General features: G+C 37.9%; 1 protein-coding gene across 1 annotated transcript in view; it reads left to right on the top strand.

Annotated features, from left to right (window-relative positions):
- The window catches only part of IDO2 (indoleamine 2,3-dioxygenase 2), a 49,694-nt gene extending 35,690 nt beyond the window's left edge, over positions 1–14,004 (top strand). The window contains exons 8-10 of the mRNA XM_033105166.1: positions 4,587–4,638; positions 11,413–11,561; positions 12,804–14,004. Coding sequence (XP_032961057.1) covers positions 4,587–4,638; positions 11,413–11,561; positions 12,804–13,159 — 557 coding nt within the window. The 3' untranslated portion in view covers positions 13,160–14,004. The remainder of the gene's footprint in view (positions 1–4,586; positions 4,639–11,412; positions 11,562–12,803) is intronic.
- Positions 14,005–16,274: the final 2,270 nt, after the last annotated feature.

Here is a 16,274-nt window from a genome sequence, read left to right as displayed (position 1 = left end):
TTATCCATCAATAGGTTGTTTCCATATATTGGCTATTGTAAATAATGCTGCAATGAACATAGGGGTGCATATATCTTTTCAAATTAGTAATTTAATATTCTTTAGATAAATACTCAGAAGTGGAATAGGTGGATGCTATGGTAGTTTTCTTCTTAATTTTGGGGGAATCTACATACTGTTTTCCATCGTGGCTGCACCAATTTACATTCCCACCAACATTTTAGCAGGGTTCCCTTTTCTACACATCATCTCTAACACTTGTTATTTCTTGCTTTTTTGATAATAGCCATTCTGACAGGTATGAGGTGATATCTTATCATGGTTTTAATTTGCATTCCCTATAATTAGTGATACTGAACATTTTTACATGTTCCTGTTGGCCATCTGTATTTCTTCATTGTAAAAAATATCTATTCAGATCCTCTGCCCTTTTTTAAATGGGATATTCACTTTTTTGTTGTGGAGTTGTATGACTTCTTTATATATTTTGGGTACTACTTATTGGATATATGATTTGTGAATATCTTCTCCCATTCAGTAGATTGCTGTTTTGTTTTGATGCTGGTTTCCTTTTTTGCACAGAAGTATTTTAGTTTGATGCAGTCCCATTTCTTTTTTTTTTTTTTTCCCATTTCTTAATTGTTGCTTTTGTTTCTGTTGGCTGTGAAGTCAGATCCACTAAAATATCCCTAAGACCAATGTTAAGGAGCTTACCGCCTATACTTTCTTCTATGAATTTTATTGTTTCAGGTCTTGCATTCAAGTCTTCAATCCATTTTGCATTAACTTTTTGGTATGGTATAAGATAATGGATCTAGTTTAATTCCTTTGCGTGGGGCTGCCCAGTTTTTTCAAACCCATTTATTGATGAGACTGTCCTTTCTCCATTGCATATTCTTGACTCCTTTGTCATATATTAATTGTCCATATATGTGTGGGTTTATTTCTGTGCTCTCAGTTCTCTCCTGTTCATCTGTGTGTCTGTTTTTATGTCAGCACCATACTGTTGTAACTACTATAGGTTTGTAGTAAGTTTGAAATCAGGGAGCCTGATGCCTCCTGCTTTGTTCTTCTTTCTCCACAAAGGCTCTCTTGCCGCCCTCAGCAGTGTGCGCGAGGAAGTGGCCACAGGGTGCGGTATGTGGTATGTGGATGAGGCACCCTGAGCACTGAGGGTGCCCATGGACCACTTAGGGGGATTGGCAGGCAGGGCATCCTCAGTAGCTCATGGGAGGGTGTCTTGATGGAGTCTGTGAGGTGGTTAGTAGGATCTGCATCCCTTTAGTGCCCACTAAGAGGTCTCACAGCCGCTCCCTACCCCCCAGTTTTCCCACTCACGCAGCACACCTCAGTATTCTGGGAGGGTTGGGAAAGACACGGGTCTCTGGAAGCATTCTGTGTACCTGGGAAGCTAGGCACTCACTCATATGTTTTCACTTTCCCTTGCAGGAAATATCATAGGCCAAAAAGGTCTTTTGTGACACTGAACTCTGCTGCCTTGTGAGAGGGGTGTTGTGGGTAAAGTGAAAGGTTCTTACCCTTTTTGGTGCATTCAGTCTCGGATTTTTTTTTTGTTTTGTTTTTGGTCCAGTGTTCTGGAGCTTCTTCCCTGGACTCCTGGACTTTCACAAAGTCACTATCCATGGGTGACTGTATAAATCAGTGTTCTTGGGAGGAAGACATCAGAAACTCTTATGCCATAATATTGATGATGTCACTCTTGCATTTCCCTGATTTTCAATATGTTGACTATCTTCTCTCTCTCTCTCTCTCTCTCTCTCTCTCTCTCTCTCTCTCTCTCTCTCTCTCTCTCTCTCTCTCTCTCTCTCTCCTTCTCTCTCTCTCTCTCTGTGTGTGTGTGTGTGTGTGTTTGCATGTGTGTGTGTTCATGGGTGCCCCTCACTCATGTCCCCGTTTTTGTGAAAGGCATATCTTTCCTTATTTTTCTAATAATCTTTTATCTTTTACCTATGGCTTTTTATGAGTTTTTGTAAACTCTTGAGGCTGATTTTTGTTAGTTATATGTGTTGCAAATGTTGTGGTTCATTTTGTTACACTTTTTGAAAGCAGAAGTTCTTAATCTAAATATAGTCAAAGTACCCGTCCTTTCTTTTGTAAAAGCCTTGGTTTTAGGAGGTCTTGCACAGATATTTCAAAATCTTAGGTCATAAATATATTTTCCTGCATTTTCTCCTGAAATTCTTGTTTTGTCTTTCACATTTTAGTCCTTAATTCATATATAATTATTATCTACAAGTAGTACGACATAGAAAATAAATTCGATTTCCCCTCTGTGAATAATCACTAATTTGCAATACCAGGAGTTTCTGTCAGTTTTTCTTAAATGACTGGATCTGTTTACAAGCTCTCTATTCTGTTTCATTGTCTGTTTATTTTTCCCACCAATGTCATCTGTCTTAAGAACCATAGCTTCATAGTATTTTTCATTTTAAGGTATAAAAAAAAAATCATCACCTTGCTCTTCTTTCCAAGGATGCCTGTCTTGTCTTTGAGCCTTTGCCTTTTATATAAACTGTTAGAATCAATTTGTCAAATACCATTTAAAAAACTCTGTTAGGAATTTGGTTCAAATTGCATTAAATCTGTATATTAATTTGGGAAAAAATACATAATTTTGATATTATATCCAGTCTTTCTGTCTTATGATCAAGGCAGGTGGAGAGGTATATAATAACATGAAAACATTAAGGTTCCTGGACAAGCTACCCTAAATCATGTCTTCATATTAGTGAATATTCTTCTTTTGTCACAAAAGAAGTTTATCTTGATAGAAAACTCTCATTTAGATATATGTCTCCTCTTAGATATTCATGTTGAGTTTTCTCTATTTCCCTCAAATGGACAAACTTTTCTTTAATTTCTTTTAAGATAAAAGATTTAAATATCTTCTGTTTTATTCAAAGTTACTTTATATTTTTGTTTCTAGTGAATGTGGTATCTTTGATTTAACTAACTCCTGACTGTTACTGGTTTATAGAATAAAATTGATATTTAAATATTAACCTTGAATCTAGCACCTTGATAAACACACTTATTAATTCTAATAATTATCTACAGATTATCTGAATTTTCTATGTAGAAATCATATCATTTGAAAATAATGTTCTTTTGTTTCTTCATTTATAATACTTACAACTTATTTTTTTAAATTTTTGTTTCTATTCTTCTGGCTAGGACTCCTAATACAGTATTGAATAGATGTGCTGATCGTTGTTTTGTTCCACATTTTAAGACTTACTTTTTAATATTCTAACATTAAGTGTGTACTGTAGGTTTTCTGTGGATTCCTTTTATCAGTTTGAGGATGTTCCCTCCTATTCTGAATTAGTTAAAATGTTTTGTTTGTTTGTCTTAATCATGAATGGATTTTTTTTACATCTATAGAAATTATTTTACACCAGGATTATTTTGTCGATTGAAATAATCATTTGACTTTTCTTCATTAAATATGGTAAATTGGATAATATATTAAATTATTGCCAGTCATTACTGCTTCAGCAAAAATTTGTATATAATATTTAGCATTTTTGTGGGAATAGAGTACCAAATGGGTAAGACGCAAAAATAACGCCAGAGAAAAGTCTGGCACATGGAGAATTGTCACAAAGAGCAGAGAGAATGTGACATTCTTCAGGAGCACGGAGAAATCCTGAGGCTGAAGAAAGACACTAGTTACCCAAGCCATGGGGCTTCAGAAAAATAGAGATGGAGAACAAGAGAGTAGGTGTAATGGTAGAAAAAGGAAATTGATAGTATGAAGATGTCATTATTTAAGTCTCATAAAAAAAAAAAAGATGTTTTGTTTTATTTTGTTTTCTCTGAGAAACAAAGAGACATAGACAGGAATGTGGATAAGAGAAACATGGTTGGTCACAGAGGGATCCCGTTAAGTGAAGAAAGAGAACAACCTTCAAAAGTTGATGAAAATAAATTTAGTACAAATGTGAAAAATCTGCTTCCTTATATACAAGTTAATAAACTAGTGGAATCAATTATCCCCAAATATTGAATTAGATTTAAAAATAGCTGCCCAGATTAATGAATGCACCTAAACATGGACCTAAATGAACCTGTATCTGACCTTGCACGGCAGTCCCTGGGCAAGAGACTCTCCACTCATCTGTCCTTTGTTGACTATACACAACTTTCCTTGAGGATCGATGGCTTTAGTTTTCCTCTCTTGTGAAAGCCTTGGGAGAGGTGATTCTTTTTCTCCACTTTTGTCTTTTTGACTTTCCACATTTTCTCAAACGTCATGTCTGTTTAAATTATTAATTTTTTAAAGATGGCCTTGATCTCTCTTTTTGTTGTTGTTAAGTACAGAAAAGGGAAGTACCACAAATAGAAAAGGGCAGCATTTGGAATAGTTTAAAAGTTCTGTAAGTGCCAATGAGGGCAACTACAAAAGAGAACATTCCATCCACCTCTTGCTGTTGCCTTCATTCCAGGCCTCCATGCAGATCAGATAGAGGAGGCAGCCCCAGGAGAGCAGCAGAGCTTGTGCATATGTAACCAATTACTTTTTTTGCCTTGTAGTAAAGTTCACATTTTGATTGCTCCTCCAGATTATGTAGATCCAGACATATTTTATGCAGTCATCCGGATCTTTCTCTCAGGGTAAGTATAGTTCAACTGTTTTCTTGTGTGAGGTCTCTGTAGCATTTTCCAAATTTATGGGTATAGAAGCAGACAAAAGCTTTCTTCCTAAAGTAAGTAACCAGCCGAGTAACCCTTGCTAGAAAAGTAATCACCTGGATCCACTCTTGGATAAAAGAAGTGGGGTACCATCTACGTGACAAATAACATTAAAGGTTGAATATTTAAGTTTAGAGCAATTGTCCTTAGGCCATCATATTAGATTCATTAGTATTTACCTTTTTTAGAACCCCACCTTGATTAGAGAAAGGGGAAAAAAAGCCCAGTGTGCCACCCACAAAGCTCAATCATTTATATTCATTCTCTCCCCTTGTTATTGAGGCAGATAGAGACGTAGAGAGTAGCTTAAAAACTTTCTTCCTAGAAGAGCTAACCCAAGCCATTTTCTCATATCCCTGTGTATCCTCCTTTTGTCACATGGCCTGTAATTTCTTTAGAAACAGAACTCTACTTTCGGATATATTTCATATTTTAAATACATTAATTATGTCTTGACATGTTTTAATGAGATTGCTTTCCTATTCATTTTAGCTGAGAGAAATTTTTTTTGTTTTGTAATGGTGAAAAGTGAAAGGCGGAGGTAGTGGATGGATGAGGTAAAAAATGTGAAATAGATGTCATCCAGTGTGCCATCTTGATACCTAGGAGATGCCTGAAGTGTTATTTATAGAAAGAATGTGAAGTTGTGCCTGGATGTAACAAGAGACGTGCCAAACACCAAAATCAATGAATTTATATTAATTTATTGGTTTAGTGATATATTCTTTTGGTGCAAAAATGAGGTGAAAATATGTACGAAGTTTTTTTTATCTAGATTGGGTAGGTCTGGAGTGTGAGAAAGCAGCCTCCCTCTCTAAGGGAGGCCAGCCCTGGTGGGTATTCCTCATTGTAGGGTGTGGTGAGTGGAAGGAAGCAGGAAGGTTTCTAGAGAATAACTTGAGAGTAATGGGCACCTGGTTTTTGGTGAAAAGAGAAAAAAGGGGAAAGGGCACCGAAATGGAATTGGGAGTGTGTCTCAGAATTTAGACTTTCACTCCTGAAACCCTCCCCAAAGAGGTTATACATCCTGAAGAACTCTTGTTTGCTCTCTGTATTTTTTGCATGTAGTCAGGGTCAAGACAAGATCTGATTATAGAATAGAGATTCTACCAACCCATATTAAGCAAAATATATAAATATGCTTTGGTAGGATTAGACAACAACAACAACAAAAAACGGTCAGTTTTTAAATGTTTTAAAATAGACTGAGACTTAGGAAGCACCTAATTCTGGAAAACCTCTTCGTGCTTTCCTTTGTTCTCTAAGGTTGTATTAGTTTTCCTTGTTACATAACAAATTACCACAACTTTAGCAGCTTAAACCAGAACACATTAAGTATCTCACATTTCTGCAAGTCAGAAGTCCAGGTGAGCTCAGCTTGGTTCTCTGCTTACGTGTCTCAAAAGGCCAAGTCAGGGTATCTGCTGGCCTGAGCTGTTATGTGGCGAATCTGGGGCAGAATTCACTTCTAAACTCATTCAGATTTGTGATAGACTCTAATTCTTTGTAGTTTTGATACTTAGGTCTTTGTTTCCTTGCTGATTATTAGACGGCAGCTGCTTTCAGCTTCTAGAAGCCTCCTGAATTCTTTGTCACACGATCTCTTCCAACTCAGCAACGCTACTTCCTATCTTTCTAGTATTTCAAATCTCTCTGACTTCTGCTGCCACTAGCCACTAGTTTTATTGATTAGATTCGGCTCACCTAGATAATCTAGAATAACTCCCTATATTAAGGTCAACTGATTAATAACCTTAATTACATCTGTGAAGTCCCTTTTCCTTGCCATATAATATATGATATCAACAGGTATGCTCTCTCATAATATTAACAGTTCTAGGAATTAAACTGGGAATCTGGGGTCAATGTTTTTGGAATTTTATCTATCATGATTAGATGGGCATCAGAGGGTGACTTTGTTTTCATTAAAATAAGTTCTGGGTCAGTGACACATTTTATCTGTGATCTACATAAATTTCTCCCCTGTTTCTGATACTCAAAAATGTTTCCCATGTAGCTAAACTAAATGACAAGTACCAAATCCTAAGTGTATTGATAAGTACTGATGACCAAAAACATTTGGATTGCTGACAATTCCCAATAGGGTTGTCTTAAAAATTCTAAATCTGCTCCTGTGTTCTTGATGCTTGATTCATTATTTTTATTTACTTTTTAAAACATTTTTATTTAGAAGGATTGAGAGATTTCATCTGCAGATGAAAAACATTCCCTTTATTTCCCACTCACATTAAAATTTTCAGGAAAGTTAATAGCCCCTGTGGAAAACAAATGTCATCTCATTTCTTTTTTTTTCTTTCTTTCTTTTTAAATGTCTGCTTTTCTTGGGTTTGCTAGAAATATGCTACAAAGAAAGGCTAAAAATAACCTTGTCTACAGAGATTTTGAAAGGAAAATAAGTCCTTTCCTTCACAAACAGCAGTTTGGGCCTGAGAATGCATGGGAGCAATCCTTGGGCTTCCCAAAGAAACCCAATTTTCCTTCCTCAGACAAATCTCATCATAGATGGAGAATGTGGGCCTTGAAAGTAGATGCTGTTATCTTTTTTGACTTTCACACTGGTATTTTTTCTATCACTTTCAATGTGGCTTCAACATATCTTCTTTGGGTTAGGGCACTACAAAGAGATTGATTGATGTCTTGGCCATTTGAGCATCTGATGGCTCTTTTAAGCTGACCAGGTCCTTTTAAAAAATACACCTGGGTTCTACACAGTCTAGATATATAATATATAATTATAGAATGCTATTTTTTCATTCATTTACTCATCAGATATTTAATGGGTGCTTACTATATGTCAGGCACGGTTCTAGGTGCTGGGAATGAAGCAGCAAAATAAAATAGCAACTTCATTCCTGTGGAGCTTACATTTATTTTAAAGATGGGTTACAGATGATGAACAAATAAGTATAATCAGAACAAGTAGCATACAATATATGTTACAACAATATGTGATATGAGGAGATATAAAGTAGGACATAGGACATTATGGAATGTTCGGGGTGGTAACCAAAGTTTCTAATTTATATATTGTGATCTGGGAATGCCACACATTTAAGCAGATACCTGAAGGAAGTGAGAAGTAAGCCACCTAGATACTTGTTCCAAGAAAAGGAACAGAAATGATAATGACTCTGAAATGGGAGTATGTTTGTCATGAAGGAAGAGCTGCAAGGAAGCCAGCAGCACTTAGATGGAGTAAGCACGGAGGAGAATGAGAAAGATACAAGTCATATTGGGAGATCAGATCATGTAGGAGATTGTTTGCTTCTTTTCTGAGTGAAATGGGTAACACTGGCAAGTTTGAGTAGAATGACATGATCTGTATAAAGTTTCAAATCATCACTCTGTCTTCTAAGTGAAAAACAGATTATTTCAGAAAAAGAATGGAAGCCAGGAACGTATTTAAGAAGCCTTTACTATAATCCAGGTCATGGCTTGAACTAAGGTGGTGACAGTAGAGGCAATGATCAGTTCTGGATATAGACTGAAGGTAAAGATGACAGGATCTGCAATTGGATTGCATGCAAAATGGAAAAGAGAGAGATCAAAGATGATTCTCAAGTTTATGGCCCAATTTGCAAAGAATGAAGCTGCCATTTTCTCTGACCAGAAAGACTATAGGCAGAACAAGTGTGGCAAAAAGGAGGGGGGATCAGGTGTTCAGCTTGGGACAAGTCCATTCCTGTGGAGATGCCTAGTAGGCAGTCAAATATATGAGTCTGGAATATAGGGGAGAGGTTCAGGTAGAGGTGCAGATTTGGAAACAGAATAGGTTTTTGAATCTATGAGGCTGGGCAAGATCATTCGGGAAGTGACAGTAGTGAGAAGCCCAAGGACTGAGCTCTGAGAGAGTCCAACCCTTAGAGACGGTCATGATGGGACAGAACTAGTGAAGGAGACTGAAATAACTATATAAGATCATCAACAGGATTACAAAGAAAATCTGAACAAGCGTGGTCACTGTATTTGATCCACTTACCACACAGTAGCAGTCACGTCTTCAATATTTCTTCCCCATAGAATATTGTTGAGAAATTTTACTGAACTAGTATCCTGAACTCTTAACAAGTCATGAAACCTCTCATTTAATGCTTCCAGCAGTTTTAGGAAGTAGGTACAAATTAAGAGAACTAAAACTCAGAAGGATTTGTACAAAGTTATAAAACAGTGAAAGGGGAGAGCAGAGATTCCAGCTCACTCTGAATAAATGATATAATGGCTGACATTTATAGAGTGCTTAACATGTTCCAGGCACCGAGCAGGTATTATTTTAACTTGTTCTTACAGCAATTCAATAAGGTAGATACCGATTTCGCTCGGATGAGGAAACTGAGGCTCAGAGTGGTTTATTAAGCCAAAGCACACAGTTAATAAATATCATAGCTGAGATTCAATTATAAATCTGCCTAAAATAGAGCCCTTTTCCCTAACAGCTACAGCATGTTACAATCTTACAATCAAAATCCTTCCTTTGCTCTTCTCTTGTGTCCCTCTGCCCTGCTTTCTGTGCTTCATTTCTTTCTAGAGTGCCCTAACTGCAAAGGCCACTCCGAAAGTCCTCCAGGGAAAACCATAGAACATTCAACCCAAAACAACCCCCAAAAGGAAACAACCCAGCTCCTTATAGCATTTCCTGCCTCAGGAAAGTATTTTTAAAAGGTCATGACTAGCAAGCTGAGCAGACTGTCTATGGCTTTTGTATGTGTGAGATGTGTGTGTTTCACTTCTCCTGAGCAAAAGGACTTTTAGACTTATAGGAAGAGCGCAATAAACCAGGGAAGCCTGTTACTTACACTGTTAACAACAGGGATGGTACTTTGTTCCTGACAATAAGAGAAAAAGATTCTATTTCTTAGTAAAAGTAGATATCTTCATGGTGGGGTCTCGAGAACATGAAAACAGAAAATTACAAGTTTGGGGTTTAAGTTCTGGTTCTCCTGTTCTCTAACAATGTGGCCCTGGAGACTCAATTGCTTTAAGTCTCTGTTTCTTTATCTGTAAAATGGGTTTAAAAAACCTGCCTTGATCTACTCAAAAGAGGTCAAATGAGAAAATGAATGTGAGTTGTTTTATAAACTGTAAAGCACTGTAAGTACAAATATATGCATGTGATCCTGGTGTTATTGTTCTTGTTTCATTATGGAGCCATCCACATACACTCTGTGATTGTTCCAGACTATAAAAAATCAGACATGGAAATCAGTAAAATAGTTGGAAGTAGAAAGAGGAGGACTCAGAGACAAAAGATGAAGAAACGAAATCAGAGTGACAGTAGAGGAGAGGAAAGGAGAGAAGACAGGGGAATAGAAGGGAGGAAAACTCACTTAATCTGAGCTGGACTAAGAGCCTCTATTCCAGTCCTTCTACCTGTCCTTGACTTTAGCTTCTGGTCAGTGCAGGGTTGTATTATGTTGTCTTCGTCACTATCCTTCTTTACAATACCTGCTATCAACAAAGTATTTGATAAGGGCATTCCTATAAAATCAAGCAGTATTTAGAACTGATAGCTTGATGTGACAGCTCTTACAACTGTTTCAGGGAAGAGCAAAGACGTGTGCGTGTGTGTGTGTGTGTGTGTGTACGTGTATTTTCAAATCTCTCCTTGTGGAATTATCAGGTCAAAGTTGACATTAACAAAAGGAGTGAAGATTGTTCCAGAGCCCCTAATTTCTTCCTGTAATTCAGCACTGATGTCATCTTTATAACTGGGTTTTTCTAAGGAATATGCCATGGAACCAATGCCAAGGATTCCTCTCTGAACATCCTTTATTTCTCTAGAAAAAAAATCCTTTAAATGAAGAAAGAGAAGGGCTTCATTCTGTGTCCTGTTATGAAGTTGAGGTCAAGATGATGCTTAAGTACACATCCTACAAAGATACCCAGTCTTTTGCCCTAAAATTACTATTAAAACCATGTTCTCGGGGACCGGCCCGGTGGCTCAGGCGGTTGGAGCTCCGTGCTCCTAACTCCAAAGGCTGCCAGTTCGATTCCCACATGGGCCAGTAGGTTCTCAACCACGAGGTTGCCGGTTCCACTCCTTGAGTCCCGCAAGGGATGGTGGGCTCCGCCCCCTGCAACTAAGATTGAACACGGCACCTTGAGCTGAGCTGCCTCCCGGATGGCTCAGTTGGTTGGAGCACAGGCTCTCAACCACAAGGTTGCCAGTTCAATTCCTTGAGTCCTGCAAGGGATGGTGGGTGAGCAGCGCCCCCTGCAAATAAGATTGAACACGGCACCTTGAGCAGAGCTGCCGCTGAGATCCCAGATGGTTCAGTTGGTTGGAGCACGTCCTCTCAACCACAAAGTTGCCGGTTCAACTCCTGCAAGGGATGGTGGGCTGTGCCCCCTGCAACTAGAAACAGCAACTGGACCTGGAGCTGAGCTGAGCCCTCCACAACTAAGACTGAAAGGATAACAACTCGAAGCTGAACAGCACCCTCCACAACTAAGATTGAAAGGACAACAACTTGACTTGGAAAAAAGGCCTGGAAGTACACACTGTTCCCCAATACAGTCCTGTTCCCCTTCCCCAATACAATCTTTAAAAACAAAAACAAAACAAAACAAAAAAACCCAAAAAGAACAACATGTTCTCTTTGTTGCTCACTCTCTGGTTCCATAGGAGAAAATACACGCTTAACTCCAAGGACCCACTTCTTTCTGACTTTTGCTTAGATGGAAAGACAACCCAGCAATGCCTGTGGGGCTGATATATGAAGGAGTCTCCACAGAGCCCCTGAAATACTCTGGAGGGAGTGCAGCTCAGAGCACAGTGCTTCATGCCTTTGATGAGTTCTTGGGCATTCGTCATAGCAAGGAAAGTGGTAAGTCAGACATTTTTATTTTTATTATTTTTTTAACAGGGTTGAAGAACAGAGATGCTTTTACTGATTGATAAAAGCAAGTATAAATTAAGATGTCACAAAGTCTGTATCTTTCCAAATCAACCAGGAAACTGTGTGCCTGCCATATGTTACTGTGTCAAGTCAATTAATATCAGATCTCAGCAGGATATTGGGTTCCATTTCCAAATCTTAAAATATTGCTATATTTCCAGCTGTTCACTGCAATTTTGTTTGGATCCTTAGGCAACAGCTTCCTTTTTCTAAAATGGGGGAGACTTCTAGAGTTTGAAGTCTGTGGTATTTTGTTGCTAAGTCTGGATATAGCTGGTGATGGGTCTGAGCTCCTTCACTAAATCCCTTCCCCATAAAAATGATGCAACCTCAAGCCAAGTCTATTTAGATGAGAAAAGGGAGAGGTCAGTCATTTTAGAAGCTTGAAAGTGCTCCTTTTCTTACCTGCCAACATGAAACCAAATGTTTAACAGCTGCCGAAAGCACTTCATAGTACAGAGATTTTAAGTTGGAGTAGAAAAAAATGACTAGAATTTGGTGTCACAGCATCCAGTCTCATTCACAAAAAGCCAATTCTCTAGAACTATGATAACTTTTCACGGAAGTTTGACTTGGTAATGTTAGTAGTTGACTTACCATGCATAATGCTAAACACATAATGGATTGCCTATAAATGATCTGTGAACATTTCCTACGAATATCTATTGATTACATTTTAAAACAACTTGATTTCAAGAGGCTATTATTAAAGTAGTTGCTGATTCTTTATTGTCTTTTATAAACTCTATTACTTTTTTCTTCCTTAGCATCCCCTCCAAAGCAAAGCATTCAAGAAACAAAATTCAGCCAAGTATTTAGTAGCTACTCAGTCTCAGGGTTTATGCCTTATATTTCTAGATATTTTCTCATAGTGACTAGCAAGATTGTTGCCCATATGTGGTATATGATAAATGTACACTGGCTGATAAGATCTAGTTCCAACTCAGTTATCTGAGATGTGCTTGCTTCTTTTTCCCTTCCCCATCTCCTATCAATAATCTGGAATGTGCATTTGAGTATTTGAAGTCTACTAGCCTAAGGGCCAGCAAAGTAGATTGGATAGCTAGGACAATAGCAACAGTTTTTGCTGCATTAATGTCTGGAAAAGCAGACGGGGTCTCTAATCTTTCCATGTGGCACTATGACATTGTTCTGGATTATTTCTTTCAGCTGACTTTCTGCTCAGAATGAGAGACTACATGCCTCCTTCTCATAAGGCCTTCATAGAAGAAATCCAGTCATCTCCTTCTCTGAGGGATCACATCCTGTCCTCTGGAAATGGCCAACTTCTGAAAGCCTATAACCAGTGTGTGGAGGCCCTGGCAGAGCTGCGCAGCTATCATATAACCGTGGTGACCAAATACCTCATCACAGCCGCAGCCAAAGCGAAAAGCAGGAGGTCAAGCCAGCTCCCAGAGCCGCCTCAGGCCTTAGAAGAAAGGGGCACAGGTGGAACTGCAGTTCTGAGCTTCCTGAAGAGTGTCAGGAATAAGACCTTAGAAGCAATCCTCCCCCAGAGTAGTTAAGAGAAGGCCCTCTCCCCAGCCATGCAAATGAGCAAACGCAGGTCTCCCCTTATCTTCTCCCCATTGGAGGACAAGTAGGCTTGGAGACTGAGAGTCAGGGTTCTGTCTGGAATAATCTGAAAGGGACATCAGCCCTATTCATGTTCCTGCTCTAGAGAACATCATCTTCTCCTTTGTTGAGATCTGTCAGTCTTCACAGAGGAGAATTTTCATGGCCAGAAACTTTCCTTTTTCTACCTGATCACTGGTTAATAGCAAGCAACTTTTGACATTCCCTCATTGAGAACCCCACAGAGGAGAGAGGTTATCCCTATTCTGTTTGCAAAGCAATAGAAACCAATTTAAATTTCAGAAACCAAGTAAAATTGCCTGTGGACAGAACACCTTGTTGATTTCTTGAAAAAACAAATTAACTATTCATGCACTCATTCATTTAACAGCTTGTTAAATTCCTACTGAACACTAGCTTAGGGATTAGAACAGGGATTTTTGTGGCCCCAGTGCAGCCCTCATCTCCCTGCATGTGCTAAATTTGGTGAATTTGGCTGAATTTAGTGAATGTGATTGGAAATGCTCCAGTGGCGATGTGGAGGAAAGGAAAGGTTGGCAATGAGACTTGGACATCACCAGCATGGAAATGAATAGTTAATGCTATGGGAATGGATGAGACTCTTCACATAGTTCATAAATTTGCAAGTTCTATTTTAGTTTCCTTCTTTATTTTTAAGAGAATGATTCTTTCTCCTTACACTGAAAGTTTGTATTTGTAAAATGAATTAATTGCTCCTTTGGAAGTAAATGAGGTAAGTGGAAATAAAGTGTAAATCCACATGTTTAGTGTGCAAATAAACATAACTTTTTATTGACTTGGTTTCTATCTCAAGGTCTCATACCACTTGACACTACAAAGCTAGAAAACTTTAATCTTGCCAATTCAGGTAAAGCACACTAATTTAGGTTTGCCCCCCACTGTGCACACACACATATATCTGGGATAGTTTCTAAATTCCAGAGCATTGATCTAGCATCATGTCATGAGATAGAGGTACCTGAACGTGGGGTGGAGAAGACTCTGCCTAAGTTAGCATCTACTAAGCAGAGCCTCTCCCTATGTGGGACTAGGGGGAATAGGATAGAAGCACATTGGTTAATGATTCAAAACATTCTCCCTTCTAGATAATGTTCCATGAAAAAATAATGTACCTTTAAAATAATACCTGTGTTTGAATTCCAATGCCTCCATTTAAAAAATTTTAACAGTGTGGCTTTTGACCAATTACAGAAAATCATGAATCCTCAGCCTCCTATTTCTTATAAAATTGAGATGATTAGATTGGTCTCGGGGTGGATATAAATAACAGAAGGGATAGTTCTTGGCAAGGAGGAAGAAACCAATAAAAGTTCATTTGGTTGTGAGGTGGGGCTCAGAGCATCATGTAGATATCTGTTCAAGAGAGGACACTATGTTCCTCAAGCTTCTTGGATTCACAGAGTCTGCATAGCAGTAAAACAACATTTATCATTTATCTTTTGGGGATGCTAGAAAGTAGAAAGTGTGGGCTTCAAGAGTCAAGAAACTTGGGTTTGTGGTCCATCCAGCTTTTTCACATTTTAAGATAGACAAATTGTTTAATCTTTTAATCTTTCAGAGCCATAGTTTACTTACTTGTAAAAGAAGGAATGTTGTAATTACTGCGTGGAGCAAGAATATATAGTCAGTAACTAAATGGTGGTTATTATACTTTTATTCTGCATGTACATGGCCTTGAACTGAAGGGAACCATGCCTAAGAATTCCTAAAAACTAGAAGGCACGTTGGAATTGGTTGTCTACCTCCCTGTATATAACCTTAAAACAAGCAAGAAAATCAAAATATAACTTGGAATTTTCTTGAAATAATACAGGCACATGTGGGGCATAATGATAAGGACCTTCGAGAACTTAAGAAAGGGTCCTGTCTCATTAGACTTCAAATCTAGGTCTGTACCAAATGGGGCCCTGGTTTGTCCCTCAGAGTGACAGGATTACAAAAAATCATCTTAACTGATATACCTTCAACAAATACAAGTTCACTCAAAGAGACCACAGAGTCTAACTCAGAGCAGATTTTCTATAAATGTTCAATAAATGAAAAACTAGATAGATTAAATATGGTAGAAAGAGGCATTTACAAAGTTTTGTCTTCCAAAATTTTCAGATATGTTTCATTTGTTGTTTGTTTGTTGTCATTGCACAAGGATGATATGAATGCAAACAAAAGTGTTTTACTTGCCCATGAACTAACTCCTAATTCATGTGTCAAAGTTTGATTTCTTGGGCCATGGAGTTCCAGTTTTAGTTTTGTGGTATAGTGGTGAAAGTAAAGTTTCCATTACAGCAAGAGAACACATTTTTCTCAAGACTTCTAGGGATGAAGGGTATCCAAATCAGTGAAAAATCAGTGACTTTCTAATGGTAGAAATAATTTTATTAGTATTACTATATGAGAATGCTAATACAAGCTTGAAAAAGTGGCAAAAGTGTAGGTTTAGAAACTAGAGAAATGCAGATTTGAATACTCACTCTGCTGTTTACTTACAACATAAGCCAGGTACCTTGCTTAACATTTCTGAGTCATAGAAATCACATGTGTAAATGAGAATAATAATAGCTACTTTGCAAATACTTTTGTGAAAAGCAAAACTAATATATGTATATTTGCTAGCATGCAGGACATGAGTAAATGGTATTATTATGGTGATGTTGCATATTCCCTGACTACCCCCTTGATCCAGACAAGAAAACAAGTGTAGATAAAAGCTTATGCTCCTCCATTCTCTAGTTTCAAGGAAAATGGAGAAGAGACCCAACAGACATGTAATCAAAAAGTGCTATAGAAACTATTTTCTTGAAGAATGTATGGAATAATGTGTGCATGTACAGGGGTATAAGAAGCAAAATTATGACTGAGAACAAAGAAAACGCCAAATCAGCCCAGAGTTAGAACCTAGGGCATTCATTATGCTCTAAGATTTGTAATTTTTGTTTCACAATAATAAGAAGGGTGTTGTCATAGGATTATACTTTAAATTTATCTAGATATAATCAAAACCAATTGTAGAGTTTAACACATTAG

This window comes from Rhinolophus ferrumequinum, chromosome 4 (genome assembly GCF_004115265.2).
Source record: "Rhinolophus ferrumequinum isolate MPI-CBG mRhiFer1 chromosome 4, mRhiFer1_v1.p, whole genome shotgun sequence".
Taxonomy (NCBI): Eukaryota; Metazoa; Chordata; class Mammalia; order Chiroptera; family Rhinolophidae; genus Rhinolophus; species Rhinolophus ferrumequinum.
This window is presented reverse-complemented; position numbering and strand designations above follow the sequence as displayed.